The sequence below is a fragment of the Leucopleurus acutus genome (genome assembly GCF_964270905.1).
Source record: "Leucopleurus acutus genome assembly, chromosome: 20".
Classification (NCBI taxonomy): Eukaryota; Metazoa; Chordata; class Mammalia; order Artiodactyla; family Delphinidae; genus Leucopleurus; species Leucopleurus acutus.
Genome location: NC_139162.1, coordinates 13,569,981 through 13,597,979, shown reverse-complemented (window position 1 = coordinate 13,597,979; position 27,999 = coordinate 13,569,981). Strand labels below are relative to the sequence as shown.

At 47.5% G+C, this 27,999-nt stretch overlaps 1 protein-coding gene across 2 annotated transcripts; it reads right to left on the bottom strand.

The window, feature by feature from the left end:
• Nucleotides 1-9: 9 nt before the first annotated feature.
• On the bottom strand, nucleotides 10-27,654 carry IL34 (interleukin 34). Of its 2 annotated transcripts, none has more exons than XM_082861980.1 (7): nucleotides 27,434-27,654; nucleotides 10,425-10,836; nucleotides 5,120-5,253; nucleotides 4,229-4,306; nucleotides 3,780-3,941; nucleotides 863-995; nucleotides 10-630 (listed from the first exon to the last, which is right to left on the bottom strand). In XM_082861980.1, the coding sequence occupies exons 2-7, from the start codon at nucleotides 10,450-10,452 to the stop codon at nucleotides 458-460; spliced, it is 708 nt and encodes a 235-aa protein (XP_082718106.1). In that variant the 5' UTR covers nucleotides 10,453-10,836; nucleotides 27,434-27,654; the 3' UTR covers nucleotides 10-457. The 2 variants fall into 2 exon arrangements, with proteins under 2 accessions (XP_082718106.1, XP_082718107.1); XM_082861981.1 differs by having other exon boundaries at nucleotides 3,780-3,938.
• Nucleotides 27,655-27,999: the final 345 nt, after the last annotated feature.

The following is a 27,999-nucleotide window of genomic DNA, read 5'->3' as shown; positions in this document are numbered from 1 at the left end:
ATGTGGCATTTGGCTATGCCCTCTCCCCAGCTTTGCTGCCCTCTCCCTGGCCTTGCCGAGGCGTGTCCCCACCCCCATGCCCACCTGGTACAGCTCTCACCTCTTTGGGCTTAGGAGACGGTCAGCCCTGCCCTCAGGGAAGAGGGCAGCCCGGGCAGTGCCAGGAGGGGCTGTAAGCTCTGTCTTCATTGACCTTCAGGTGCCCCCAGCGCCCACCACTCCAGGTGAGACCATGGGAGGTATGGAAGGCGGGAAGCTGAACCCTTCTCAGGCACTGAGTCCCCCTCAAAGGAGAAATGCTCCTCTAGGGTCTCCTCTCCCAAGAGGGGCTCCCCACCACCACCCAGAGAAGCCTCAGGCCCAGTCCGTCTCCTGCAGGAGCTCCTCCAGCTGCCCCACCCAGTTACCATGCAGCCCACTCAGGGCAGGCGGCCTTCGCCCTGTGCCCTCAGCAGCTTCACTGAGCCGGGGCTCCAGCCGTGGATGCCGGGGGGTGGGGCAGGGAGGTGGGGGGCTGCTGGCGCAGGGGGTATAGCTGGGCGGCCACACACTGTGAGGAGGGCTCCGGGCCGTGAGGCTGAGGCCTTGGCACCTCACAATCCTGCCAGTTTAAGACAGGGCTTTGTTTACCTGCAGGCAACACAAACACACAGACACAAAAAAGACTGCAGGACTGGTCAACACCCCGCTCATCCCCAGACCAAGCCACACTGTCCTCCCTGTACCCAGGGCCCATCTCAGCTTCCAGAAACGGCCTGTAGCCCTGGGAAGCAGAGGGAATGCCGAGGAGGGTACCAGCTCTGCTAAGCGACCTGGGCTCAGACACCCAGTGTCCCACCCCCAGCCCCTCAGAGCTCCTTACAGCAAGAGCAGTACAACAGCTCCATGACCCGCAAGCAGTTGTCCAGCAGAGCTTTGGGCCGCACTGGCTTCAGGCTTCCTGGGGCACTCAAGAGGGACAACACTGCTTCCACCTGGGGGCTGACCTGCACACCCTGAAAGGGAGGAAACCTTTAGGACCACAGGTGCCACCCCCAGCCTGCGAAGAGATCCCAGGAGAGCTCTGGGGGGCGGGGTGGTGGTGGCTGTCCTGCCTGGAAGAAGGACAAGAGATCCCTGTGACTAGGACGCCTGAGAGCCATTTCTCTCCTGCAGGTGCCATTTTTCCTGGGAGGGGCTCCCTCAATGTCCCTCACTCAAGCCCAACACACAGAAGCTTCTCTTTTCCTCTCCTAGGGGCAGGCCAGACAGGGAGGAGGTGGGGGCATCCTTGCTGTTCTAGCCCAGGCCCGGCCACCACCACATGAGAAGTCCCTATCCCAGGGACACTGTCCTTCAGGATGCAAAGACCCACACCGACTCCCATGAAGAAGAGACAGGACCCTCAGGAGGGTCGGTCATATCGTGAGGCGCACTAGGCACACTGACAGGGCTGGGTCTCCGGCTCCAAGCTCGGGGGCTCCTCTCCACAACACTTAACAAAAGGAACTTGGTGTGGGGAGCACCAGGCACCATGGGAGGGACAGAGCAGGGGCCAGAACTGTCATAGAAGACACAGAGCACGGGACTTCCCTGGTGGCGCAGTGGTTAAGAATCCGCCTGCCACTGCAGGGGACACGGGTTCAAGCCCTGGTCCGGGAAGATCTCACATGCCACGGAGCAACTGAGCCCGTGCGCCACAACTACTGAGCCCCTGTATGCCACAACTACTGAAGCCCGCGCGCCTAGAGCCCATGCTCCGCAACAAAGACAAGCCACCGACCGCTGAGAAGCCCACGCACCGCAACATAGAGTAGCCCCCGCTCGCCGTAACTAGAGAAAGGCTGCGCACAGCAACGAAGACCGAACGCAGCCAAACATAAAAATAAATAAATGTATGTATAAATAAATAAATAATACTTAAAAAAAAAAAAGACATGGAGCAGGAGGAAACACGGGACCTGAGCTGGGGAAGGACGTTCCTAAAAGTGAAGTGTTCTAGGTTGAACTGTGTGTCCCCCTGCCCCACAACCCCCTAAAAAAGCTCTGTCCAAGGCCCAATCCCTAGTACCTGCGAATGTGACCTGTTTGGAAATGGGGTCTATGCAGATGTAATTAAGTCAGGGATCTCCAGATGAGATCAGTCTGGATTTATGGTGGGCCCTAAATCCAATGACTGTTGTCCTTGTAAGAGAAAGGACACAGGTCCTTCTCTGGGACACAGAGGGAGAGGCCATGTGAAGACAGAGGCAGTGGGTAGAGTGATGCTGCACAAGCCAAGAACACCACCAGCCACCAGAAGCTGGAAGAGGTGGGAGAGATCCTCCTCTGGAGCCTTTGGAGGGAGCATGGCCCTGCTGACACCTTGATTTCAGACTTCTGGTCTACAGAACTGCGATAGAATAATTTCTGTTGTTTTAAGCCACCAGTTGGTAGTAATTTGTGACGGCAGTCCCCAAAAACTAATATACAAAGGCTTAGAGAGAGAAGTGAGGGTGGCAGGAGGGCAAAGGGGCCCATGCCCATGGCCCTCTCCCTAGAGGGAGGACCCACTGCCCCATAGATGTTGGGCACATATGGAACGGGCCGTCAACCATTAACATTGTGAGAAAGAAGAGGTTAAAAGTTGGTTCAGGGACTTCCCTGGCGGTCCAGTGGTTAAGACTTTGCCTTCCAATGCCGTGGGTGCGGGTTCAATCCCTGGTTGGGGAGCTAAGATCTCACATGCCTCATGGTCAAAAACAAAAGCATAAAACAGAAGCAATATTGTAACAAATTCAATAAAGACTTTGAAAATGGTCCACATCAAAAAAAAAAAAAATCTTTAAAAAAACAAGCTGGTTCAATCTGAAGAGCCCAGGTGGGCAGGGCCTCAGTCTACCCACAATCTCCTTCCCAGCTCAGCAGAGCTCACAGAGCCAGAGACACTCCCAAGGAAAATTGAGGATGGAACACAGTCCGTTCCCCAGGTCAGCTCCAGCGCCCCCCCCCGCCCCCAGGCACAAGAAAGCCACCAAGGAAGCGGCTGGGTCTCCCGGTCCCCGCCAGAATGGAGAGCCTCCACAAAGTTCTCGGCAGCTGCAAAAGCAGGTGCTGGCCCCGAGCCCTGGTGTCAGCAGAAGCTCACAGTTGGCTTCCTGTTGGCTGTTCTTGCTGGGCAGCAGGTGGGGCCCCAGGGCAGTTGTGTACCAGGGTCCTAAGGAGGGCTGGGGGGGGTCAGTAGGGCAAGGCAGGGGTGTGGGGAGGGGTCCCATGGCACACACATGGCCTGCGAGGATACACACCGACCCCGTCACCTTCCTCTCTAGGCTTTTTGGAAGACGTATCCCCCAGGCCTCCAATCAACACTGCTGAACAGGCAGCGATCGGGAACCTCTATTATTATTATTAATTAAGGTCCATTTACGTTAGGGTTCACTCTTTCTGTTGTACATTCAATGGGCTTTGACAAATGCAATTATACTCACCGTTACAGCATCATACAGAAAAGTTTCATCGCCCTCAAACCCCCTGTGCTCCACCCATCTATCCCTCCCCCGCTTTCCCTCTTTTCTTAGATGTGGAAATAAAGTGAGAGGGATCAATGACTCACCCAGGGTTGCAGAGCATAACAGGGTCTCAGGCGCATCTCTTGCCCCCCAAGCCCAGTCCACCACCCTGCCCCCCCCCCATTTCTCCCACACTCTCCAGGACATGCCAGAACTTTCCACGCCTTTACCTTCTCCCTTGATAGTTTTTGGCCACACACACACACGCACGCACGCACCCACTGTGGCCACCTGCACCTCCGCACGGCTCACCGGGAGGCCTTGTTTGACATCCAGCAGCAGCGTATGTACCTCCTCCAGGTACTTCCAGGATGGATGGCCCTCGAGCAGCACCTCTTGCACCCACTCAGTAGCACTGAGACTCACCAAGACCCACAGATACCGCAGCTCCTGTTGGCTCACCCGGGCCCTCTGCTGCAGGGACAGGAGAAATTATTGAAACCCCAGACAGAAGCCTCTGGGCCTGCACCCCACAGCTCTGACTGCCCCCCACATTTGCCCTGCACAGGGGACAGACCACGGGCATCCACTGTGGATGGGGTGGGAGGGGCACCTGGGGCCTGAGCCAAGGGCAGGCTTGCTTGAGGGGCCAGGAAAGACCCCTGGCAACAGGATCTTCCCAGACCAATGTGCCTCCAGGCAGGGCCCACAGGATGTCCCAGGAGGCAGGGGCCTCCCCATTCCAGAGGGGGGATTCTCACCAGCCTGGTGACGTTGGCCATTCGGAGTACCCCCTCATAAGGCACACTGACCCTGTAGTTGATGGGGAAGTAGTGTTTCTGGGGAGATACAAGAACAAAGGATGAGATCAGAGTCAGAAATTGCTCAGACTCCTCCAACCTCGGAGAAGAATTTGATGCAGGACCGGCCCTTGATGGCAGCGGTGGTCCTCTACAGAAAACATGTGCTTGGCTCCCAGTTGGGATAAAGACAGCTCTTTCCTCTGGGACATAGGGAAGGTGAAACAAAACAAAACATGTTAAGGCATAAGTCTCGGGCCACAATGTAGGAGAAGCTTACTACTCCTAGAGAATCATATCCTTTAGGAGGGGTGAGGAAAATGACTTTAAAAGATTGCTCTAAAACTTATCATGGTGATGGTTTCATGACTTTGCAAATACACTAAAAGCCATAGAAATGTACACTTGAACAGGTGAGGTGTGTGGTATGTGAACTATATCTCAAAAAAGCTGTTAAAAAAAAAAAAAGACCTACAGAGCCACATGCGATGTGGTCCACCCTATAAAAAGAATCAAACATTCTAATTTCTAGGTCCTTATCTCCCCTGCTAAATAGTGCCTGGGGTTCCCCCAAGGTTTCCTGGAATCCATTCCTGAGTCACTGGGTGAGTGCCACGTGGAGGTGGGATCAAAGGTCAGATCAGACAGGAGGGTTGGAGGCCCCAGGGATGGATGGCAGGAGCAGGGACAGGAAGTGCAGATGAGGCACATGGGTGTGTGTGAGGGAGAAGGGAGCCATGGCAGGCAGAGGCCTGACACAAGTCCAAGGAGAGGGACTGAATTTCCAGGTCCTTATGGCTCATGAGCCACAGGGCTTTGGAATAGGGACACAACGAGTGCCCACGTGGTTACCATGTACTGAAGGCGGTTCCGGTACTGCAGCTTGTCGCGCAGAAAGCCAGTGATGGCACACTCCTCGCTCCGGGTTAAGGGCCACACCTCCAAACCCTCGTTTCCCAAGGCCATGCCCAGGAGGATCCCGAGATCTGTGGACCGCACAAAACAACACGTGAGCCACCTGCGTGTCTCCCACACTGCCCGGGTACGCAGAGCTGTGCACACAACCTCCCTTTTCCCAGTCACAAGTCCTCTCGGAAGGGTCGGGGTGGGGGGCGCAGGGTCCCAAGGAGGCCTTCCCAGAGCCAGGAATACTCTCTCTGCGGTCCAGGCTGCAGGACAGCAATGCAGGCAAGCATGAACCGTCCAGCCCAGCCACCTCCCACCCCAGGCTGGCAAAGCCCCCCAGGAGCCACGCCCTGGGATTGGTCTCCAGTCTCCTTCCCACTCCTGCCCCAGGGGGCAGGCACAGCCTCCTTTCCATGGCAACCCCTGCCCCTCATCTAGAGCCTACGAGTTTTCAAAGCCTTTCGCTGCATTTTCCATCCAGAGACCTTGACATGCCTCTTAATTAGAGGTACCAGCAGGTTTGTAGCAGCCCTTCCAGTCTGGTCTTTCCGGAATGCTGAGCGAACCTCACTCAGGCTGTTTCTCTTCCCCGCTAACAAACGATCCAAACATTACCAGCCTTCACCACTGCAGGTCACTGTGACTTTAAAAACAGTATGATTTCTGTGTAACTGAACAGACTTACAAAAATTATCTGAGAGAATTTGCAACAAACATGAACAAGGGTTAAGTTGATGGGAGCAGAAAGAACAAAATATAGATGGGCAAGAGATGTATCTGAAACTCAACCTCGCTAATAAATTCACGTTAAAACAATCGATACGTTTCACCTACCAAATGGAAAGACTTTTTTGTTGTTGCTGTTGTTTTATTTTATTTTAATAACATTTGCTGCTGGCAAAATAGTGAGGCAGATGCTCTCATCCTGGAAAGCAATTTGGCAATCTTTGTTATTAATGGACTTAATGCCCACACATTTCAACCCACTAAGCTTTAAAATTGTCCACACCCTTTGACCCATTAAACTTATTTCTAGGAATAAATGTGGAGAAGAAAAGAGAGACATAACCGAAAGATCTGTGGACAAAGTCTTCCTTTGCAGTATTATTTTGTAATAGTGAACATCTGTAAGTGACCTAGATGTTCAATAATAACGAATGTAGCCAATAAAAATCACATTGCCAAAGAATACTTATGATATGCTTATATGATAAGAAAAATACTTTTGATGTGCTTAGCAAAGTTTTAAAAAGCATGATTCAACACACTGTATCTGGGTATAAAGCATGACTTGAATTTTGTTAATTATGTATATATGTGCATAGAAAACGCAATAGAAAGAAATGCACCAAATCTCTATGGGAGATTTTTATGTTCTTCTTTATATTTTTTAGGATATATTTTACATTCTATCATTAGTATCTATTATTGTTATGGTCAAAAGCAGTATTTTTTTTTCCTTTCCTCCCTCTTCCTTCCTTCCTCCCTTCCGTCCTCCTCCCTTCTCTCTCTCTCTCTCTTTTTCTCTTTCTTCCTTTTTTCCCCCCAGATAGCCAGGCAGGCTGAGTCACCTCTTTGATTCGCCCCTGGTTGTGAGCAGCAACTACTGACTGGACTTTCTGCCCTCACTTCCCCGGCACTTAGGGAGACTTTTGTTCTTAAACCCTCACGGGCCTGAGCCTGCTGACACTCACTTTCCCGCCCCCTTCTCGGTGCTGCTGCCATGCCTGTGCCCCTGCTGGGCCAGAAGCTCAGGTTCACTCAAGCCCATGCCCCTTATGGCCTACAGCCCACCAGCCCTTCCTCTCATAGAAGTCTGACACCACATTTTTTGCAAACTTGCAATCCATCTTGCACTTCCTCTGTCTCTCTCTTCCCATATTCTCAACCCAATATTTGGACAAGGGAACAGATAAACCAGTGTTCCTGCTTGCTTCCTCCCTTGTCTCTACATCATTAACACTCTCAGCTTGGCACCCCTGCTGGTCAGGATCATTCCTGCCTCAGGGTTTAGGCTCACACATTGCCCCTGCCCTGGGTATCCTCTCACACAACAGACCCCTTCCCAAGGTCTCACCAAGACTCCTTCCCTCCCCAGAGGCTCCCCTGCCTACGCCAGCCACCAACCCCTGTCTCTAGCACCATCTGTCCAATTCACTCATTGTCTTTTTTTTTTTTTTTTTTGGCTGCTTTGGGTCTTCATTGCTGTGTGCGGGCTTTCTCTAGTTGCGGTGAACGGGGGCTACTCTTCATTGCGGTGCACGGGCTTCTCATTGCAGTGGCTTCTCTTGTTGCGGAGCATAGGCTCTACGCGCACGGGCTTCAGTAGTTGCGGCACGTGGGCTCAGTAGTTGTGGCTCGCGGACTCTTAGAGCACAGGCTCAGCAGTTGTGGCGCACGGGCTTAGTTCCTCCACGGCATGTGGGATTTCCGGGACCAGGGCTCGAACCTGTGTCCCCTGAATTGGCAGGTGGATTCTTAACCACTGCACCACCAGGGAAGCCCCTCACTCACTGCCTTGACCAAACAACGCAGCAGCCAGTGTGTGAATGCACAGCACTGTGAACCACAGCGAGGACGTGTTACTCAGCACTTTGGCATTCACGTCAAGCAGGGAACCGGGATCAGGCATCTGGGTCTCCTGTAGAAGCTGGTAATGGCTCACCCAGGGTATCTGATTGAGCAGGTATGAGGTAGTGGCGGGGGGAGTGCAGAGAATCTGCATTTCCAACAAGTCCTGAAGTAAAACTGATGCTGCTGGTCTGGGGACCGCACTTGGCAGAAAGTGACAGTTTACAAATTGGTGTCCTTAGGGCCACATTCTGGTTCATAGAGATTTCACATAAAAATCCAAATTTCCATCTTTTCTTTAAAAATCAGTATCCCTGTCCACACTGAGTCTTCTTTCCAATGTGGCAGTCACCCTGTAGCTGCCCACTCCACCCCAAGTCCTACCCCACCTGCCCTCATCTGATTCCCAGTCTGGAGCCTTTGGGGGCCTGGCCACTAGCCTCGTAGCAGAGATTTACAGAGCCTCCGTGCTTCCCAGCCTGGCACACATGGGTTGCCCCCAGAAACTCTGTCCATAGATGATCTGCCTTCTCCCAAACTTAGACCTCCTCCAAGTCTGCAGCCCAACTACCATTCCCAGTTTTAAGCTCCCTTCCTGTTGCCTCCACTCCGAAAAACAGGCCAGCAAACAGGTAACTAGGCAGGGACAGCACAGCTGTAGCCTCACATACCCTCTACATTCTGAAAGCCCCACAGTTAGTGCAACCCTGGTGGGGAGGCCTGCCGTGCCCCGCTATTTCCACAGTTAAGAGGCCTGTAAGACAGAAGAGGAGACTGAAGAAAGAGTAACGTCCTGTGCGCAATGACAAATGGGGCTTGTCCACCACCCCCATATCTGTGCCTGTGTGTGTAAATACCCCCAAATTTATGTTCACCAAGAACCTCAGATGCAACCTTATTTGGAGACAGGGTCTTTGCAAATGTTATTAAGAATCTCCAGATGAAATCCTCTTGAATTTAGGGTGGGCCCTAAATTCAGCGACCCGTGTCCTTATAAGAAGAGGAAAGGACACAGAGACACATGTAAGGAAAGACCATTCACGTGGCCTTCGCAGATGAAGGCAGATTGGAGTGATGCAGCCACAAGCCAAGGAATGCCAGAAGCCACCAGAAGCTGGAAGAGGCAAGAAGGATCCTCCCCTAAAGCCTTCAGAGGGAGCATAACCTTGACAACTTGATTTCAGACTTCTGACCTCCAAAGCTGTGACAGAATACATTTCTGCTGTTTTAAGCCAAGATTGTGGCAATCTGTTACGGCAGCCACTCCTTTTCCAGCACCCCAGCCCCGCTCTGAGCCCCTGATCCTCAGCCCTCCCTCCCCCTCGCCCCACGGCCAGTCCTTGCCAATCCTGCGCTCTGCTTTCATGAGCTTTGTCCCCTCTGCCAGGCCTCTTCATTCTCACTTCCATCTCCAGAAGGAACCCTCATCACCTCATCACATCCTGCCCAGGAGGTTGTAACAGCAACTCCCCAAAGCACGGCCAGATTGATCTCTCGAAAGCAGAGTAACTCTCAATCTCAGCTCCCACGCCCAGGTCACGGACCTTCCAGGGCTCCCTGTTACCTCATGAATTAGCCACTCTTCACCCTGGCTTTCAAGGCCTCAGCCACCTGAGCCCAAACCAGCTTTCCAGCCTGGCCTCTCACGCTCTCACTGCTGAGCCTTTGCTCCGCTGCTCCCTCTCCCTGGAAGGAACACCGTCCTCACCTCCCCACGCACCTCTGAGACCATTTCAAGTGGCACCTTGCCGTGCTGTTTCTCCTGCTCGCCCTGCTCCTCAGGACTTGGAAGATTCCAGAACACTGGGTCTGGGTCCTTCCACCTGTTCTGAACATCCAGACCCTTTGCAGTACCCTCCACAAGGGCCAGGGTGGACCCAGCTCCTCTGAGAATCCCTCACAGGGTCAGACCCTGGACCTCATGCAAGGGGCACACAGTTCCTAGCACCTAACTCCATGCCAGGTGTTAGAGAGACACGCACGAGATAGCCCAGGTCCTTGTCGCCATGGCAGTGTCTCTCCAGTGGGCATGTGGGCGGCACCAGAAAAAAATATGTTGAATTTAAGTCAATTAAATTGAATCTTGGAGTCTGAAGGGAGCTTGGTCTGGCCTCCCACCAGCAGGCAGGCCTGAGAGACTTGTCGATTCTTTTTCTTTTCTGTCCTCATTTCAACTATTTTTCTTTTCCCCAAGGACACTGTTCTCTTTCTGCCTTTTGATTTAGTTCTTTATGGAGGGAAAGGCAGAGGGAGCAGGTTGCACTTCTCCCATGTGTCTCGGGGCCCAGGCAACTTCACAAGCCCCCAGCCCTGGCTGGTCACACCCAGGGAGGCCAGAAATCATCTCTCTGCCACCTCCATCCCCACCGTACTCCCCAATGAGCACCAATGAGTCTGAGCAGGTGAGACGCTGCCTCCTACCCCCAGTGCCTGCCCTGTCCCTGTGACCCACTGACTGTGCCCACCCAGCCTAAGGCTCATACCCACCTTGCCTGTCTGAGCTGCAGTCAGCTGGAGACAGGGCAGACGGCGTGGGAGTCCCCAAGGGTGCCTGCCATTAAGCTGGGAAGCATCTCAACTTCTCACCAGGAAGAATGCCCTGGTTGCCATGGTTACAAAGCCTGGCTCTGGGCCAAGCTCTCCCTGGGCAGTCCCCACAGACCCCCCCCCCAGTACTCACAGCGCAGCCAGGCGAATCCCCGGGGCATGGTGGTGCGCTGGGTCTCCCAGAGAGCAGAGGTGATGTCCCCAGCAATGTGTCTATCCACAGAGGCCTGAGTGGGGCCTACATGGCCTCGGGTCAGCAAAGGTGGCCCAAAGTCGAGGAAGGACTAGCCACGGAGGAGTGGCCCAGCAGGAGGTGGCAGGTGCTCCTGGGCAGGGCTCACCCTTATCTGCCTGGCAGTGCAGAGGGCAGCCGGGGGGCGGTGGCTCTGAGTCCCATGGCAGCCAAGACCTGGCCTGAAACGGCTGCCTCGGGGTCTTCCTTCCAAGCAGGAGGAGAGAGTCCCCAGCAGGCCCCTCGGAATCTGAGGCTGGGTTGTGCTTTCTCTGATTTCTCTGTCTGCAGCTGCTCAGTGTGAAATCTGGCTCTGGAAAGAGAAAGGAGGAGAGAAACTGATTATGTAAGAGTGGTGCTGCCACTCAGCCATCAGCCACAGGCGCGCAGAGCCTACTGTGCAGGCTGCACCCACCGCTGGCCGGGACCACCAGGGAAGGCCAGAGGTGCACAGCCCTGCCCCGGTTGCTGGCTACTTGGGGACACAGGAATGACAGAACAACCAAAGGGCAGCCCCAGCCCAGGAGTAAGTTAAAAGGACACCAGCTGACAGCCTGGGGCCAAAACGAAAGCAGGACCAAGGAATGAATGAGCTGTGTGGGTTAAATCAAGGGAGCTTCCTGAAGGCGGTAGATCACAGGTAAAGTACATGAACGGCTTGAACTGCGGGGAGGTTAAAAAAAAGCCCAGAATCGGGCTCTGCATCCCTCCATGCCCCAGAGAACACTCTCCTAGCCACCTCCTCACTCAGAAATCTCCCAGAAAGGCTCCCACCACGTACCCTAGACCACCAGACCGGGACAGAGAAGCTGAGAAAGTGAGAACTGGGGTCATGGTCACCTTCATGCCACACCACAGAGCCCTAATCCTGGGTGCCATCTGTGGTCCCACCCATCCACTGAAATGGGGGAGATGTGCGGAAGCCAGGAAGGCACAAAGTGGGAGGTACCTAATGGCACAGAAGCCAGAGCCTTCTCCCAGGGAGAGGGGCACAGAGGAAATCACCTAAAAGAATGGGGGTGTCTGTCTGTCTGTCTCTCTCTGGTGGGGAAGAGGGAGGGGGAGGAGTTTGAGAATGGCCTCTCCCACCCCACCCCCACTCTACCCAGGGCTTTGGAACAGCCCTTTAGAAGCTCATGCAGAGAAAAGTTGGACAAGTAAAACTTGGAATATTATTCTACATAATTCAATTGCAAATAGCATTTTCAAAGTCACAGTAGCAAGTAAAAAGTGAAAGTTAGTTTAACAGAAGCATGACTGAAGGATCCTGGAAGGACAAGGGCCTGGGGAGGGTGCACATGAGTGGTGAGGGAAGCGGGTGACAAGGAGCTACATGTTCCTTAGTGGGAAGGCAACAGATAGTGCCTCAAACGAATGAGCAACACGAGCACATATATAACTGAATCACTTTGCTGTATACCTGAAAGTAACACAACATTGTAAATCGACTATACTTCAATTAAAAAGAAAAAAGTTACGGATGGGGGTGCGTGTGAAGAATTAGGGCCACTTTTGCAACCAATCTATTATACCTACACAGAGCATTCTTCTCCCCAAAGTGACCAGGCCTGACCTGAGGCCCAGGGGACAGAGCACTGGACCACCTGCTCCAGCTTGACAGCTTCCCTGTAAGCAGGGCAGGGCCACGAGGGTCTCAGAGACATTCCAGGCAACCTCCACATCCAGAGGTGAGGAAACAGGCCTGGGGGGAGGGAGCTGTCCCAAGGCCTCATGCCCAACCCCATCGTCCTCCTGTGAATCAAGCTCCTCTGCCCTTTGAGAATGTGGGGAGGGACATTCTAGCAACTAGCAGCCCTGTAGAGTGAGTCACAGATGCTCAGTTTACGGAGGAGGTGGATGAAAAATAGGGCTAAGTTGAGGCCACAGAAAAAAGAAGATAAACAAAAGCATAAAAAGGAATGATTTTTTTCTGGTTAATTCCATTAGCCCAGGGTCTATATTTCTGAATAACATTTCATTCACCACCTCTGCTCAGTGGAAAGAGGATTCTAGACCTGGGGCACATGAATAACACAGGACCCACTCTTGGCCACATCTGAGTAGTAAGTCTCATTCAGAGAGATGGGCTGAGTCAGATCCCTGACTGGCTCCCTCGGCTCCCATATCCCATTCAGTACAAGTCCAATCTGCAAAGGTGGCTCTATTTCCACCCCCCTTTAATCTGGGCTTGGCCGTGTGACTCGCTCTGACCAGTAGGATGTGCCTATGCCTTTGGCTTGTCCTCTCTTGCTGCTGGGAGGGCTTCATGTCATGTAAACAATTCCGGGCTAGCTTCCTATAGGAGGCCTCAGGCATTTGAGTGAGACCGTCCTAAACTAGTCCATCTGGCCCCTTTCAAGTCAGCCCAGAATCCCAGCTGCCCCACAGAATCATGAGAAATAATCAGTGTTTGTTTATTTTAAACCACTAAGCTTTGGGGGTAGTCTGTTACACAACAAAAACTAATTGATACAGCCTGAAAGTGCATCATCTCTGCAAATGCTCTGTAAAAAGCCAGGTCAATTCTAAGCCAAAGCATCTTCTGGGAGTGGTTCCAGTGGCTTCTCTCTGAATGAAGCTCAGGAAGCCTTGGGGGCAAAGGTGTGCTTTCATTGCCCTAGGGCCCAGCTCAGCATCTTCTATTGGAGGATGAACTTTCTGGAATTCAATACTAATCCAGACTTCTTTTCCCCTCTGCCATATTTGATTTATGTTTTGAAACTTTATTATAGTATTGTTAAACAAACCCAAATAAGGTAGAATAGGATAATGGATCCTCATACAGCTATTATTCAGCTTCAAAAATTATCAATATTCTGTCATTCCTGTTTCACCCATCCTCCATTTTTTTCCCTAGAGTATTTTAAAGCAAATCCCAGACAGGCCATTTTACCAGTATGTAAGGATTTTTAAAAAATATATAATCGCATTACTACTATTGCACATTTCCAAATCAATAATCCCTTATATCATCTAATACAGAATCCATGTTCAAATAAACCCACACAACTAATTCACTACAAAGGTACCAAGAACATACAATGGCGAAAGGATAGTCTCTTCAATAAATGGAGTTGGGAAAACTGGACATCCACATGCAAAAAAATTAAACTACACCACTATCCCACACCATACACAAAAATCAACTCAAAGTGCATCAGAGACTTTAATGTAAAACGTGAAACCATAAAACTCCTAGAAGAAAACATAGGCAGTATACTCTTGGGCATCAGTATTACCAATATCTTTCTAGATATGTCTCCTCAGGCACGGGAAACAAAAGCAAAAATAAACAAACGGGACCGTATCAAACTAAAAAGCTTCCGCACAGCAAGGGAAACCACCAACAAAACAAAGACAACCTACCAAATGGGAGAAGATATTTGTAAATCATATGTCCAATAAGGGATTAATATTCATAATAAAGAACTCATACAATTCAACAACAGCAAAAAACAAACAACCTGATTAAAAAATGGGCAGAGGGGCTGAATACACATTTTTCCAAAGAAGACATACGGATAGCCAACAGGCACATGGAAAGATGTTCAACATCACTAATTATTAGGGAAATACAAATCAAAACCACAGTAAGATACTACCTCACATCTGTTAGAACTGCTATCATCAAACAGGCAAGAAATAACAAGTGTTGGTTAGTATGTGGAGAAAAGAGAACACTCATTCAATGTTAGTGGAACTGTAAACTGGTAAAGCCAGAGTGTTACCAGTACAGAGTTTTCTCAAAAAATTAAGAATAGGACTACCATACGACCTAACTATTTCACTTCTGGGTTTTTTTGTTTGTTTGTTTGGGCCACGCCATGTGGCTGTGGAATCTTAGTTCCCCGACCAGGGATTGAACCTGGGCCCACGGCAGTGAAAGCACAGAGTCCTAACCACTGGACCGCCGGGGAATTCCCAACACTTCTGGGTATTTTTTTTTTATATATAACTTTTTTTTTCTTTTTTCCTTCCTTTCTTTCTTTTTTGGCTGCTTTGGGTCTTCATTGCTGGCTTGCGGGCTTTCTCTAGTTGCAGTGAGTGGGGGCTGCTCTTCGTTGCAGTGCACAGGCTTCTCATTGCAGTGGCATCTCTTGTTGCAGAGCATGGGCTCTAGGCGTGCGGGCTTCAGTAGCTGTGGCACGCAGGCTCATTAGTTGTGGCCCGTGGTCTCTACAGCGCAGGCTCAGTAGTTGTGGCGCACGGTCTTAGTTGCTCCATGGCATGTGGGATCTTCCCGGACCAGGGCTCGAACCCGTGTCCCCTGCATTGGCAGGCAGATTCTTAACCACTGTGCCACCAGGGAACTCCCCCCAACGTTTCTAGGTATTTATCCAAAGAATATGAAAATACTAATTTGAAAAGAGATATGCACCCCTATGTTCATCATAGCATTATTTTAAATAGCCAAGATATGGAAACAACCTAAGTGCCAATAAATGGATGAATAAATAAAGAAGATGTGGCATATATTATATATACAATGGAATACTACTCAGCCATTAAAAAGATGAAATCTTGCCATCTGTGACAACACTGATGCACCTTGAGGGTATCAAGCTAAGTGAAATAAGTCAGAGAAATACAATACCATATGATTTTGCCCACGTGGAATATAAAAAACAAACAAACAAACCAAGCCAAACAAAAACAAACATGTAGATACAGAGAACAGAGTAGTGGTTACCAGAGCAGAAGGGTGAGAAGGGCAAAATGGGTAACATATGTTGTAACTATATGGTTGGCAACTGTATGGTGATGGATGGAAACTAAATTTTTGGTGGTCAGCAGGCTGTAGTGTATACAGAAGTAGAAATATAATGCTGCATACATGAAACATGTAATATTATACACCAATGTTACATCAATTAAAAATAAATTTAAAAAAAAAGAATCCACATTCAATTTTCCCTGGTTGTTTAAAAAACATCTTTTTTTAAGTTGCTTTGTTTGAATTAAGAGCCCAGTAAGTTGGTCCACTGATTGATGGGTCTCTATGTCTTTTTTCCTCTCTTTTTAAAAAAAATTTAAGGGACTTCCCTGGCGGTCCAGTGGTTAAGACTTTGCCTTCCAACACAGGGGATGGGGGTTCGATTCCTGGTCAGGGAGCTAAGAACCCACATGCCTTGTGGCCAAAGAACCAAAGCATAAAACAGAAGCAATATTGTAACAAATTACATAAAGACTTTAAAAATGGTCCCCATCAAAAAAAAAAAAAACCTAAAAAAATTAATTAATTAAGATATAACTCACATGTCATAAAGTCTGCCATTCTGAAGGGCACAATTCAGTGGAGATTTTTAGTATATTCACAAAGTTGTGCAACAATTACCATAATCTAATTCCAGAACATTCTCACCAACCTAAAAATAAACTCTGTAGTCATCAGCAATCACTGTTTATTTCCTCTTCCCCCTGGCCCCTGGCAACCACTAATCTGCTTTCTATCTCTATGGATTGCATATTCTGGACCTTTCATGTAAATAGGATCTTATAATATGTGATCCTTTGTGACCAGTTTCTGTCACTTGGCATAATATTTGCAGGGTTCATTCATCATGCAAACTGAATGTTTGTGCCTCTGCCAAATTCCTGTGTTGAAGCTCTAACCCCCAATGTGATGTTATTTGGAAATGGGGTCTTTGTGAGGTAATTAGGGTTGGATGAGGTCCTGAAGGTGGGGCCCTCATGACAGGATTAGTGCCCTTATAAGAAGAGACATCAGAGAGCTTGTTCTCTCTCTCTCTCTCTCTCCATGATCCCATAAAAAGGAGGTCACATGAGCACACATCCAGAAGGTGGCTGTCTGCAACCCAAGGGGAGAGCACTCACCAGAAACCAACCATGCTGGTGCCCTCATCTTGGACTTCAGCCCCCAGAACTGTGAGAAAATAAATTTCTGTTGTTTAAGCCTCCCAGTCTATGGTATATATTCAAGACCCATTTATTCTCTAGTTCTGCCCACATGGAGACACCCTCCTTGAAAAGGCATTGAATCCTTCCATTCACTTTAACACCTTGGGCTGAAAACACGTGTTCCAAGGTTTCAACTATGAGATTCACATTCTTAAAGCACTATTTCTTTTTTTTTTTCTGGTTTTACTGAGGTATAATTGACAAATAAAAGTGTAAGGTATTTAAAGTGTACAACGTGATGATTTGATATACATATACATTGTGAAAGGATTCCCCCATCCATCACCTCACATATTTATTTACCTTTGAAAGCACTAATTCTTAAACCTCATCTAGATTTCTCCCCTTGGATGGGGGGAGATGACCCAAACACAACGAAGAATAGCTTAGGACTGTGAGCTCTGCTCGCCCAGAAGACCTTGCAGCTCCCCTGACCACCCGGCTGGAGCCAGGATTAGGGCCCTGAGACAAGGGGCACCTGCTGGGCTGCCACCACAGGCCCCAACTCCTGTCCTCTTCACTAGGCTGGCTGTCACCTCTAGTTTCCCTGGAGTCCGGGGACTCCAAATGGTCTCTGCTCACACTTCCGTATCACACCTGCTGCCTCAGCACTGCTGATCCACACCAAGGGGGAACAGCACACAGAACTGCTTTTCAACACACCAACGTTCCACACAAAAGTTATTTTATAAGCCTGCAGGTTCTTTTTCATCAGAGGACATTCCCAAGGCCATGACTTCCCCTGGCTCTCCACTGCCCTTGCCAGCAGACTGGACATGCGTGGCCGCAGTGCTGAGTCAGGCGCACACACACCCCTGGCTCCACTCCGGCGCACTCTCCTGGAGAACTGAGGACGGTGCCCTGGCCTCATCAGCTGGATCTGTCCCAAAGCCAGTCCTAGAGTGACAAGAGCCACACCTTCAGGTCTGTTCCACTACCAGCCTCACAGGACCAAGCTGGGCCCACGGACCTTGGTCTGGATTGTGTTGGCTGGTCATTCTTGCCTAGGTTCACAGGCCAACCGCCACTGTCCTCCTTTCCTGCTCATCACTGCACCAGCATCTCACTCCTACCTGCTGCTGTCACACGCCTGGCAACCTCTTGTTCCGGGGCCAGCCAAGAACTGAGACCCCAGCAGGCCCCTAGTTCCCAGCAGGCCCCATTAAACTACTGCTGCCTAGCCGTGTTCTCGAGGCTTCAGAGCCCGGGACAGTGTGGAGAGCATAGCAAACCGCGGCGCCCCAGCCCCGGACCGGGCTCCAGGGAGGCGCGGGAACATCGCCGCACCCCACCCCCCAACACAGGCGACCTCTTCGCCCGCCTGTCCCGCGGACCCGGGCGCACCTCCGGCCACCAGGACCCAGGACGGCGACGCGGGGCTCGGCTGGTGGCGGGCGCTGGGGTGGGCGGGGACCCGGGCTCCAGTCCGGAGGCCGCGCGGACCGCCGGGCCCACCTCCGTCCCCGCCGCCTGGAAAGCTGTGGTATATTATTATGGCAACCTGAGCAGGCTAAGACATAGCATCTATCGGTACTTCCTTTTTTTATTTTTTATTTATTTATTTTTATTTTTTTATTTTTTTGCGGTACGCGGGCCTCTCACTGCTATGGCCTCTCCCGTTGCGGAGCACAGGCTCCGGACGTGCAGGCTCAGCGGCCATGGCTCACGGGCCCAGCCGCTCCGTGGCATGTGGGATCTTCCCGGACCGGGGCACAAACCCGTGTCCCCTGCATCGGCAGGCGGACTCTCAACCACTGCGCCACCAGGGAAGCCCTGCACCTTGTTTTTTAAAAACTATTTTAAAATAAAACATAGAGGTAACAGAAAACAAATGTATAGTTTAATGAATTATTATAAGATAAACAAACTTTATATCCACCATGAAATCAAGGAATGGAACCCAGTCAGCCAGCCTAAAAGGTCCTCCATGAGCCCCATCTCAACTATAGCTCGCCAAAAAAGTAACCAGCATCCTAATTATTACAGCAATCACTTTGTTGGCTTTCTTTCTGGTTTTATCAACCAAGTGTGCCTCCCTAGACAGTATAGTTTAGTTTTCAGCCTTGCCCATTTTTAAAATTTCATATCTTTTAAGCCTCTTTTAATCTACAATCTACAGGATTTCTCCTCCATCCCATCCTTTTACACTTCATCTGTTAAAGAACCCAGGATATGTGTCCCAGAGAGTGCTCCCAGTCTGCACTCACTGTGCAATTCAACACATTCCTCTGTTCTCTGCTTTTGCACACTGGGGGTTGGATTAGACTCAAGCATAAATCCTTTGTCACGACTACACATGGTGCTGGGTTCTCCCAACAGGAGGTAATGTCTGGTTTTCACTCTTTTCTGATGTTGATAGCTATCAATGCTTAATGCCTAGACCCATTAATTCATCAAGGGTTGCTAAGTGTGATATTCTCACTCACATGGCTATCTGATCAAGCCTTTTCCCATGAGGCAAGCAGAGTCAGTAGCAGGCCAGCAGCTTTGCCAAGATATCTGATATGAATGACATAGTGTACTTTCCTCCCACGTCTGACCTATGAAATCAGGAAGTCTCCAGGCCTGTGTGATTTGTTTTCAAATGCCTGCTTCTCAGAAAAAGATTGGCTGGCATCAAGACATGCACTGCCTTTACCCTTGTAATCCAAAGCTACCTGAATGATTTTATCAACCAAGACTCACTCCTGGGTCCACAGACCAAATGCCTGTAGCAGGCAGTACACTTCTGACAGGTGATGCATGTATGTGATCAGTGTTAGCATATCTGGGAGGCTTGGCACCTACACCAGATCCCTAGGGCATCTCCCAAGCTGGAGTATTGACTTAGGTGAAGCAAAACAAAAAAACCTGGACTTTCCTGGTGGCGCAGTGGTTAAGAATCCACCTGGGGCTTCCCTGGTGGCGCAGTGGTTGAGAGTCCACCTGCAGATGCAGGGGACACGGGTTCGTGCCCCAGTCCAGGAAGATCCCACATGCCATGGAGTGGCTAGGCCCGTGAGCCATGGCCGCTGAGCCTGCGCGTCTGGAGCCTGTGCTCTGCAACGGGAGAGGCCACAATAGTGAGAGGCCCGCTTACCGCAAAAAAAAAAAAAAAAAAAAGAATCCACCTGCCACACCATTGTAAAGCAATTATACTCCAATAAAGATGTTTTTTAAAAAAAGAATCCTCCTGCCAATGCAGGGGACATGGGTTCGATCCATGGTCAGGGAAGATCCCACACGGAGCAACTAAGCCCATGCGCCACAACTACTGAGCCTGCGCTCTAAAGCCCGCAAGCCACAAATAGAGCCCGTGTACCTAGAACCCATGTTTCACAACAAGAGAAACCACCGCAATGAGAAGCCCGTGCACCAAAACGAAGAGTAGCCCCTGCTTACCGCAACTAGAGAAAGCCCGCACGCAACAATGAAGACCCAACACAGCAAAAAAAATTAATTAATTTTTAAAAAGAAAAACATAAAAGCCTGCCCAGTGCTGCAGACGACAGAAGCACTGAAACAGGAAGATAAGTTACTCAATGTTTCCTTAGAACCAGGCGTCTAGCACAGAGCTATCTGGGCCATATCCACATGTTTGAGGTATATTTCTCTATAGTCACTCACCTTTTTTACTGAAATTTATTTGTAAACAAAACTTCATAACACTTACATTGAGAGGAAAACAATTCTAACTTGCCAAAATGAGCAAGTAACATCAAGGAAAGCAAAATAATGTAAATTCAAGTGAGAAAGCATTGCCTGCTGAACTAGGGATCTGCTCTCTCTTTTTGGACAAGGGAGACTAGCAAGGGTTAGAGAGGTGTTTGAAATATATTAGCACCAGACTGAGTCTTTCTCCTAGAGCAGTCATTCTCAGCTAGGAGGTGGATTTTGTCCCCCAGGTGACATTTGGCAATGCCTAGAGATATCTTTGGTTGTCAGAACTGGGGGTGGTGGTGCTACTGGCATCTAGTGGGTGGAGGTCAGGATGCTGTAAACATTCTACCCTGCACAGGGCAGCCGCCCCACAGCAAAGAATTTTTTGGCCCCCAAATGTCACCAGTGCTGAGGCTGAGAAACCCTTTCCTAGAGAAGTAAGAAGGATTGAAAAAGAACTGAAAAGAAATTTCCTCACTTTGGGATTCAATGTTATTTAATGCAGGATCCAAGTACCAGTACCATGTTACGCCATCCAACATTAACTAATGGCACACAATCCACACTTAGAGAAAGCTGTTTAAATGATGAGATGTCTTGGAACGAAAGCACCAGTGCTAAAAGAACAATGTTATCAGAGAGCTCATCTCGGAGAAGTCCACAGATCCAGCGGCAGTACTAGTTCATGCTGTGCTGCACGCTGTTCTTACAGTCAACATTTATTAAGCACCTACTATGTGTAGCCACTGTGCTGGGAACTGGTAAGGTGTGATTCCAGTAAGAGGTATACAGGCCAGTGGGGGAGGCAAGGAGGTAAATAAATGAGTAGAAAACAGTATCATGGGAGTGTGTGCAGCTAAAGGGAAGATGAGAAAATACCCACTGGGGATGGTGGCAGGGGGTTGCCAGGGAAGGTGATGATTCCAGTTCTTAGCACTCTCAAGGAGCTCCCTCTAGTTAGAAGCAGAGCTAATTCAAAAGCAATGCATGGCTTCTGGCTTCTGGCTTCTGGCAGAGTGCATGAATCCAAACACTTCTAACACTAATTGTAGTATGGATTAAGATGTGTAAATATACTCTAAAATAATTTTAAAGAAAAAAAAAGCAGTACGGTTGGAATATCCATTGCATTGCTGTTTACACTTGAAGAAAGAAAACTGGAAACAACTTAAATGCCAAACCACAGGAAAGCAGTTACCATAATCTGAGAACTAATTGCTGTTTATTGAGTCCTGACCGTGTGCCAATGGGTATATATCCAGTGTAGCACAATGATTGTACCTTTTTCTCCTTGTAGCGACTGTGAGAATTAATCCTCCCATTCCCGGGGAAACGTCAGACCCAGAGAAGACATGGAAAGGGAGTCTTTTCAACCAATGCTGCAGAAACTACTGGAAATCCTTACTTAAAAAAAATTAAGCATAACCCTTACCTCACACCATGCATAAAAATAACTTGAAATGGATCATAGACATAATTGCAAAACCTAAAACTATAACAATTCTAGGAGAAAATACTTGTGGCTTTGAGTTGGGCAAAATTTTCTTATATTTGACACCAAAAGCACAAACCATTAAAAAAAAAAAGGTGCTGGGGGGAGAAACAATAGGAATAAGTTAGAATAATACTGTTATCAGAGTATTTGTTTTTATAGTTATCATCTATCTTTGGCAAGTGATATGAATCTCCCATTTATGGTAGTGATATAATGTTTCCTTTTTGAATAAATGTGACTAGGTTTCCAAAATGTGAATGACCCTAAGGAAAAAATGTGCAGGTAAGATATGTACAGACTCTGAAGCTAGAACCCTTGAGTTCAAATTCTGGCTCCACCTTGCCTTGGGAGAGGTCAGCATCCTCTTCTTGCCTCAGGTTCCTCATCTGTAAAATGGCCTTGATACAAAATTCTGACCTCAAAGCGTTATGGGAGTATTTACCGAGTTTCTATATATGGAAAACTTAGAACATGGGATGGTATGCAGTAGCTCAGTATTTACTATTTTTATTATTCACTATTATAAATTGCAGTGAAGATGGGTTTTGGAAAACTTAAGCTTTCTTTTTTAAATTTTTTCAAAGCACAGGCTTTTATTAAGTGGTAATTTTACAGTTTTAACTTTAAAGGCAACTTATCCACCCCCACTCCCCACATATATTCCAAGACCAGTGAACTTCTCTCTTTTATTTTTGAATGATTTCCTTTATTGCTGTTGCTTGTGTACCATCAATAGAGATCTGTGAGCAAAACACTTGACTGTGAAAGAAAGAAACAAACAAACACAGTGTGGAACAAGTCACGTGGGAGCCCTGAACACTCTGAACAGCTCCTGCTTCAAGAAAGTTGCTGATGTCCTTCTGAAGGACTCCAACCTCTGACCTCCAACTTCTGACCTCCAACAAGCAAGGAGACTCAAGAGTAGAACAGAGTGTGGAGGGTCCATACTTTTGCTCTTCTCAGAAAAAAGGGACTCCAACAGACCTTTCTGCCTGAAAGCTTCCTTGGAGCAACTCGATAAAAAACAAAACAAAACAAAAAGGAGGGAAGCAGAAGTCAGTAGCTGGAGGGACTTCAGCTCGACAGCTCTGTGGATGGAAACCTCTGCAGAGTTATCCTCTCTATGCATCAAAGAAAATAACTACCACCAAGAAAGTAACCAAGTTCACGAGGATACGAAGCAACCGGAACTCTTTTTTTTTTTTTTTTTTTTTTGCAACCGGAACTCTTACACATCGCTCTTGGGAGGATACGATCATTTTGGAAGACTGTTTGGCAATTCTAATAAAGTGAAATATACACCTGCCCTATGAAGCAGCAATCCTACTCCTAGTATTAACCTAGAAAAATCAAGATCTATGTCCACAAAAAGAACAAACAAGAATGTGCATTGCTACTATATTCATGCTATGAATAATATGCAGTTCCAAAAGCTGAAAACAATCCAAATGTTCATCAATAGAAGAATGGATATACAAACCGTGGTATAATCACACAGCAGAAGACTACTCAGCAAGAAAAAGGAGCAAACTGGTGATCCACGCAACAACATGGATGAATCTCAAAAACATTTTGAGCAAAAGAGGCCAGACATGAAAGAGCACATGCTACGTAATTCCATTTACTCGAATGCAAGGACAGGCAAAAAACTAATCTACAGTTACAGAAATCAGAACAGTGATTGTCTAGGGTGGGTGGTAGTGGTATGAACTGACTAGAAAGGGGCATGAGCAAATCCATAGTGATGGAAATATCCTGGTTGTTGACTGGGGTGGTGGTCACCTGGGTATACACAATTGTCAAAAGCCATCTGTACTGGGATGAATAGTGTCCCCCCAAAATTCATGTCCACTGGAATCTTAGAATGTGACCTTATTTGGAAATAGGGGCTTTGCAGATTTAATTCGTTAAATTAGAGTGAGGTCATACCAGATTACGGAAGGCCCTAATCCAATGATTGGCGTCCTTATAAGAGAAAATAGAGACACACAGGGAGAATACAACGTGACGATCAAGACAGAGATCAGAATGACATGTCCACAAGCCAAGGAATTGTGAGCAACCACAAGAAGCCAGGAAGAGGCAATGAAAAGTCAAAGAAATCATGGCCCTGCTGACACCTTCATTCTGGATTTCTAGCCTCCAGGCCTGTGAGAGAACATACTTCTGTTCTTTTAAGCCACCAAATTTGTGGTACTTTGTTACGGCAGCCCTAGGAAACTAACAAACCATCAAACGAATGTTTACGGTCTGTGCCTTTTATTTTAAGTAATTATACTACAATTTAAAAAATTGCAAATAGCTCATTGGAAACAGCAAGCTGGTGATGAGGCCTCCTTTGGCTCCTGCTTCACCAAATTAGACAGAACACCTGAAGGAGAGCCAGGCAATGCTGTTCAGAATCCACATTTAGTGGGAGAACCGGGGCACTGCCCAGGGAGCCCCTCCCTCCCAATGGCTCCCTTCACACTCAACCAACCTCCGCATCTGTTCCCTCTGCCCAGAGCAAAATGCCTCTTTTACCCTCTCAGACACAAATACTATGGGGACTACAGGCAGCACTACCTAAGAAAGCCACCTTGCAGATGCCCCATTCAAAAATGAACCAACACACTTCTGAGGGAGGTCCAAGCCTTAGAATTAAAGGCTGCAGAAAAGCCTGATTAGGGGCCAAGAGCCTTAACTCAGCTCTTCAGTAACTCACAAATTTATTATCTGAAATATCAACCTTAAGGAATCTTCCATTCCTTTGCTTTCTGCAGCCCAGACACTTACAAAAGGGGAATTTTTATTTCATTATTTTGCTTCATCTTAGAAGCCCCTGACCCTGAGAACTTGCCAGTCACTTGTCTAAGCACACCGGCAGATATCTGCATGAGGATTGGCATCAGCAAAGGTCAGGAAAGTCACTGAATGCAAAGACCACCTGGCCCAATCCACACTGGATGCTCTAACCTCCATTCCGGATCCCCCACATTTATGGCCAAGGAACTTGCCAGGCATGAACTCACCGAATCCTCACAACAAGGCTAGAGGTAGGACCATTATTATCTTTCATTTTCAATGAGGGCACTGAGGACCAGAGAGGTGATATAACTTGTCTGAGGTCACACAGCAGTACACAGAGGAGGGATTTGAGCCCAGACAAATTGGCCTGGAAGTCTTAACCACTGGCTGCACTGCCAAGTGGATGCCTCTTCTTTGGATTGGGCACTGGATTCCCCAGTGACTGAGAACCCAGAGGTTTGTTACATATCCAGACTCCTTCAACTTTTTTCCCTTCTTGAGAAACAATAGAGCAGTGAGTCCCAAAGCCTACTGGGACATCCTCCAAAACATTATATAAACAAAAACTGAGTGTAACAGGATTAAGGTTGTTTAATTTTGTTTTTTGGGTTTTGGAATGTTTTGTTTTGTTTTGAGAAGAAAGTTAACCAAAGGACAACAGAGCGAAACTGAAAAAAAAGGCTAAGATCAGAAACATGCATTTTTTCCCAACTGGATGGAAAACCCCAGTTGTCGGGGTTTTTTTTGTTTTTTCTTTTGGCTGCACCACATGGCTTGTGGGATCCTAGTTTCCTGGCCAGGGATTGAACCCGGACCCACGGCAGTGAAAGCAAAGAGTCCTAAACACTGGACCACCGGGGATTCCCAAAACCCCAGTTTCTGTTGTCCATTACACCAGGAAGGAGTTTGGAGTTGGGTTTGCTAAAAAAGAATCAAACCAATGGTTCCTTACTTTAGGAAAGGACACTTCAGCCCATATGTACTGACTCTGTACATGTCCCTAGACCCTCTCCAGAGGAGTCCACAGTAGCTGTTGGCTCAGTCAAAGAACCGTCTCCAGTAGGGTGGCACAGCACATTAAAAAACCAAAGGGAGGGAATTCCCTGGCGGTCCAGTGGTTAGGACTTGGTACTTTCACTTCGGTGGCCCAGGTTCAATCCCTAGTCAGGGAAGTAATATGCTGCAAGCCATGCGGCATGGCCACAAAAAGAAAGAAAGAAAAGACCAAGGGGAATTTACTGCAGGAATACAGGGATGGTTCAATATTAAAAAATTTCTTTTTTTTTTGGCTGTACTGCACGGCTCACAGGATCTTAGTTCCCTGTCCAGGGACTGAACCCAGGCCACAGCCATGAAAGCCCAGAATCTTAACCACTAGTCCACCAGGGAACTGCCAGAAACTTCTTAATATAGTATAACATAATGATAGATCCCAGGAAATCCATAAATGTTGAATAAGCATTTGACAAAATTTGACCAAAAAAACACACTTTGCTGATAAAAAATCCCAAAGTAGGAATCAATGGATAATTCCTTAATAAGATAAAATATATAAATCTCAGTCAAAAGCCAGCATTTTGCTTAACTATAAAACACCAGACGCATTCCCACTGAAGTCAGATATAACACACATGTGCACACTATCACTGTACAGAAGGTACTAGCCAGTGCAATTAGATAAGCTAAAGAATGAGAGATAAAATAATTGGATGAGGGAATATAATGTACAGCACGGTGACTATAGTTAACAATACTAGGGCTTCCCTGGTGGCACAGTGGTTGAGAGTCTGCCTGCCGATGCAGGGGACACGGGTTCATGCCCCGGTCCGGGAAGATCCCACATGCCACGGAGCGGCTGGGCCCGTGAGCCATGGTCGCTGAGCCTGCGCATCCGGAGCCTGTGCTCTGCAACGGGAGAGGCCACAACAGTGAGAGGCCCGCGTACCAAAAAAAAAAAAAAAAAAAAAAAGAAAGAAATTAAAACAATACTGTATTGTATATTTGAAAGTTACTAAAGGAGCAAATCTTAAAAGTTCTCATTATAAGAAAAAAATTATAACTACTTGTGGTGACGAATGTTAACCAAACTTATTGTGGTAATCATTTCACACATATACATATATGGAATCATCATTTTGTACACCCAAAACTAATACAATGTATATGTCAATTATATCTCAATTAAAAAAACAAAGATAAAGAATTGCATAGGAGGAATTGGAATTGGAAACATTTCTATTTATAGATGAAATGATTATAAGCCTAGAACGGCTAAAAGAATCAATTAAGAAACTACTACAAACAATAGCCAGTTAGAAAAGACTCCATAAACAACATAAAATATCTAGGAATAAACCTATCAAAAAATGTGCAAGATCCATACCAAAACACGGCAAACAATACTAAAGGACACAGAAGATTTAAACAAATGGAAAGACATACCATGTTCCTGGATAGGAACATCCAACATCATCAATATGTCCATTCTCTGAAGTTAATGTATAAATTTGAAGCGATCCCAATACATTTCACGAAAGAGAATATTTAAATAGCCAACAAATACATATTTTAAAGTGCTTAACCTCATTAGTCATTATAGAAGTGAAAATTAAAACCACAATTAATTACCACTACACACACACCAGAGTAAGTAAAATCCAAATGACCAACAAAACCAATTGTTGCAGGAACTAGGAATAACTGGAATTCTCAGATACCACTGGAAGGAGGGTAAGTGGTTACATATCTATTTGGAACACAGTTTGGCAGTATTTTCTGTAGTTGAACATATGCATATCCCATGTATAAGTTCTCTCGTAAGTAAATATCCAGCAGAAATGTATATATAGGGGCACCAAAAGCCATGTGTTACAATGTTCATGGCAGCATTATTCATGATAGCCAAAAACTGGGAACAACTTAATTGTCCATCAGCAGGAGGACAGACTTAGAAAACCTCACAAATATAATGTTGAGCAAAAGAAGCCAAATACAAAAGAATCCATTTATATAAAGTTTTAAAAAAACATCAAAACTAATCTATGACATAAGAAATGAGGACGATAATTACCTTTTGGAAGAGGGCGATGTAGTAATAACAGCCTGGGGACCGGAGGGGGGGGCTTCTCCATGCTGGTACTGCTCCAGTTCCAGATCTGGGCAATAGTTCAGTTTACTATATGATAATTTATCAAGCCGTATACTTACAAGTTGTTCCCTTTCCTGTATGTGTGTTATACTTCAGTTTTTATTAAAGCAATTCCAGTAAAAACACCAACACGTGGGTGTGTAATTACATACCAGATTACAAAGTTCAAATAGAAAAACAAATAAGCAAGAGTAGCCTGAAAGAGATCTAAAAATAAGGGGCAGCCCTTCAATACACCAAAAGATATTTTTAAATATTGTAAACCGTAGCAAGCAAAACCATGAGCATGAATGAACATGAGTAAACAGAGAAACCAATGGAAAAGAGGAGCAAGTTCTGAAACAGACCCACATATGTATGAGAAAAAAAGCTTAAGATAAACAGCTTACGATAAAAGTAGCTTTTCAATTCAGCAGAGAAAAGATAGCCATCTGAAAAAAAAAAGTTGGATCTATACTTTACAGCATACCTCAGGATAAATTCCAAAT

Coding starts and splice junctions, on each gene's coding strand:
- IL34 (XM_082861980.1), bottom strand. CDS start 10,452: ATGCCCCGGGGATTCGCCTGGCTGCGCT. Junction 3,942..4,228: donor TGGCCAACGTCACCAGGCTG/GTGAGAATCCCC, acceptor CTGTCCCTGCAG/CAGAGGGCCCGGGTGAGCCA. Junction 631..862: donor GCTGTTGTACTGCTCTTGCT/GTAAGGAGCTCT, acceptor TGTTGCCTGCAG/GTAAACAAAGCCCTGTCTTA.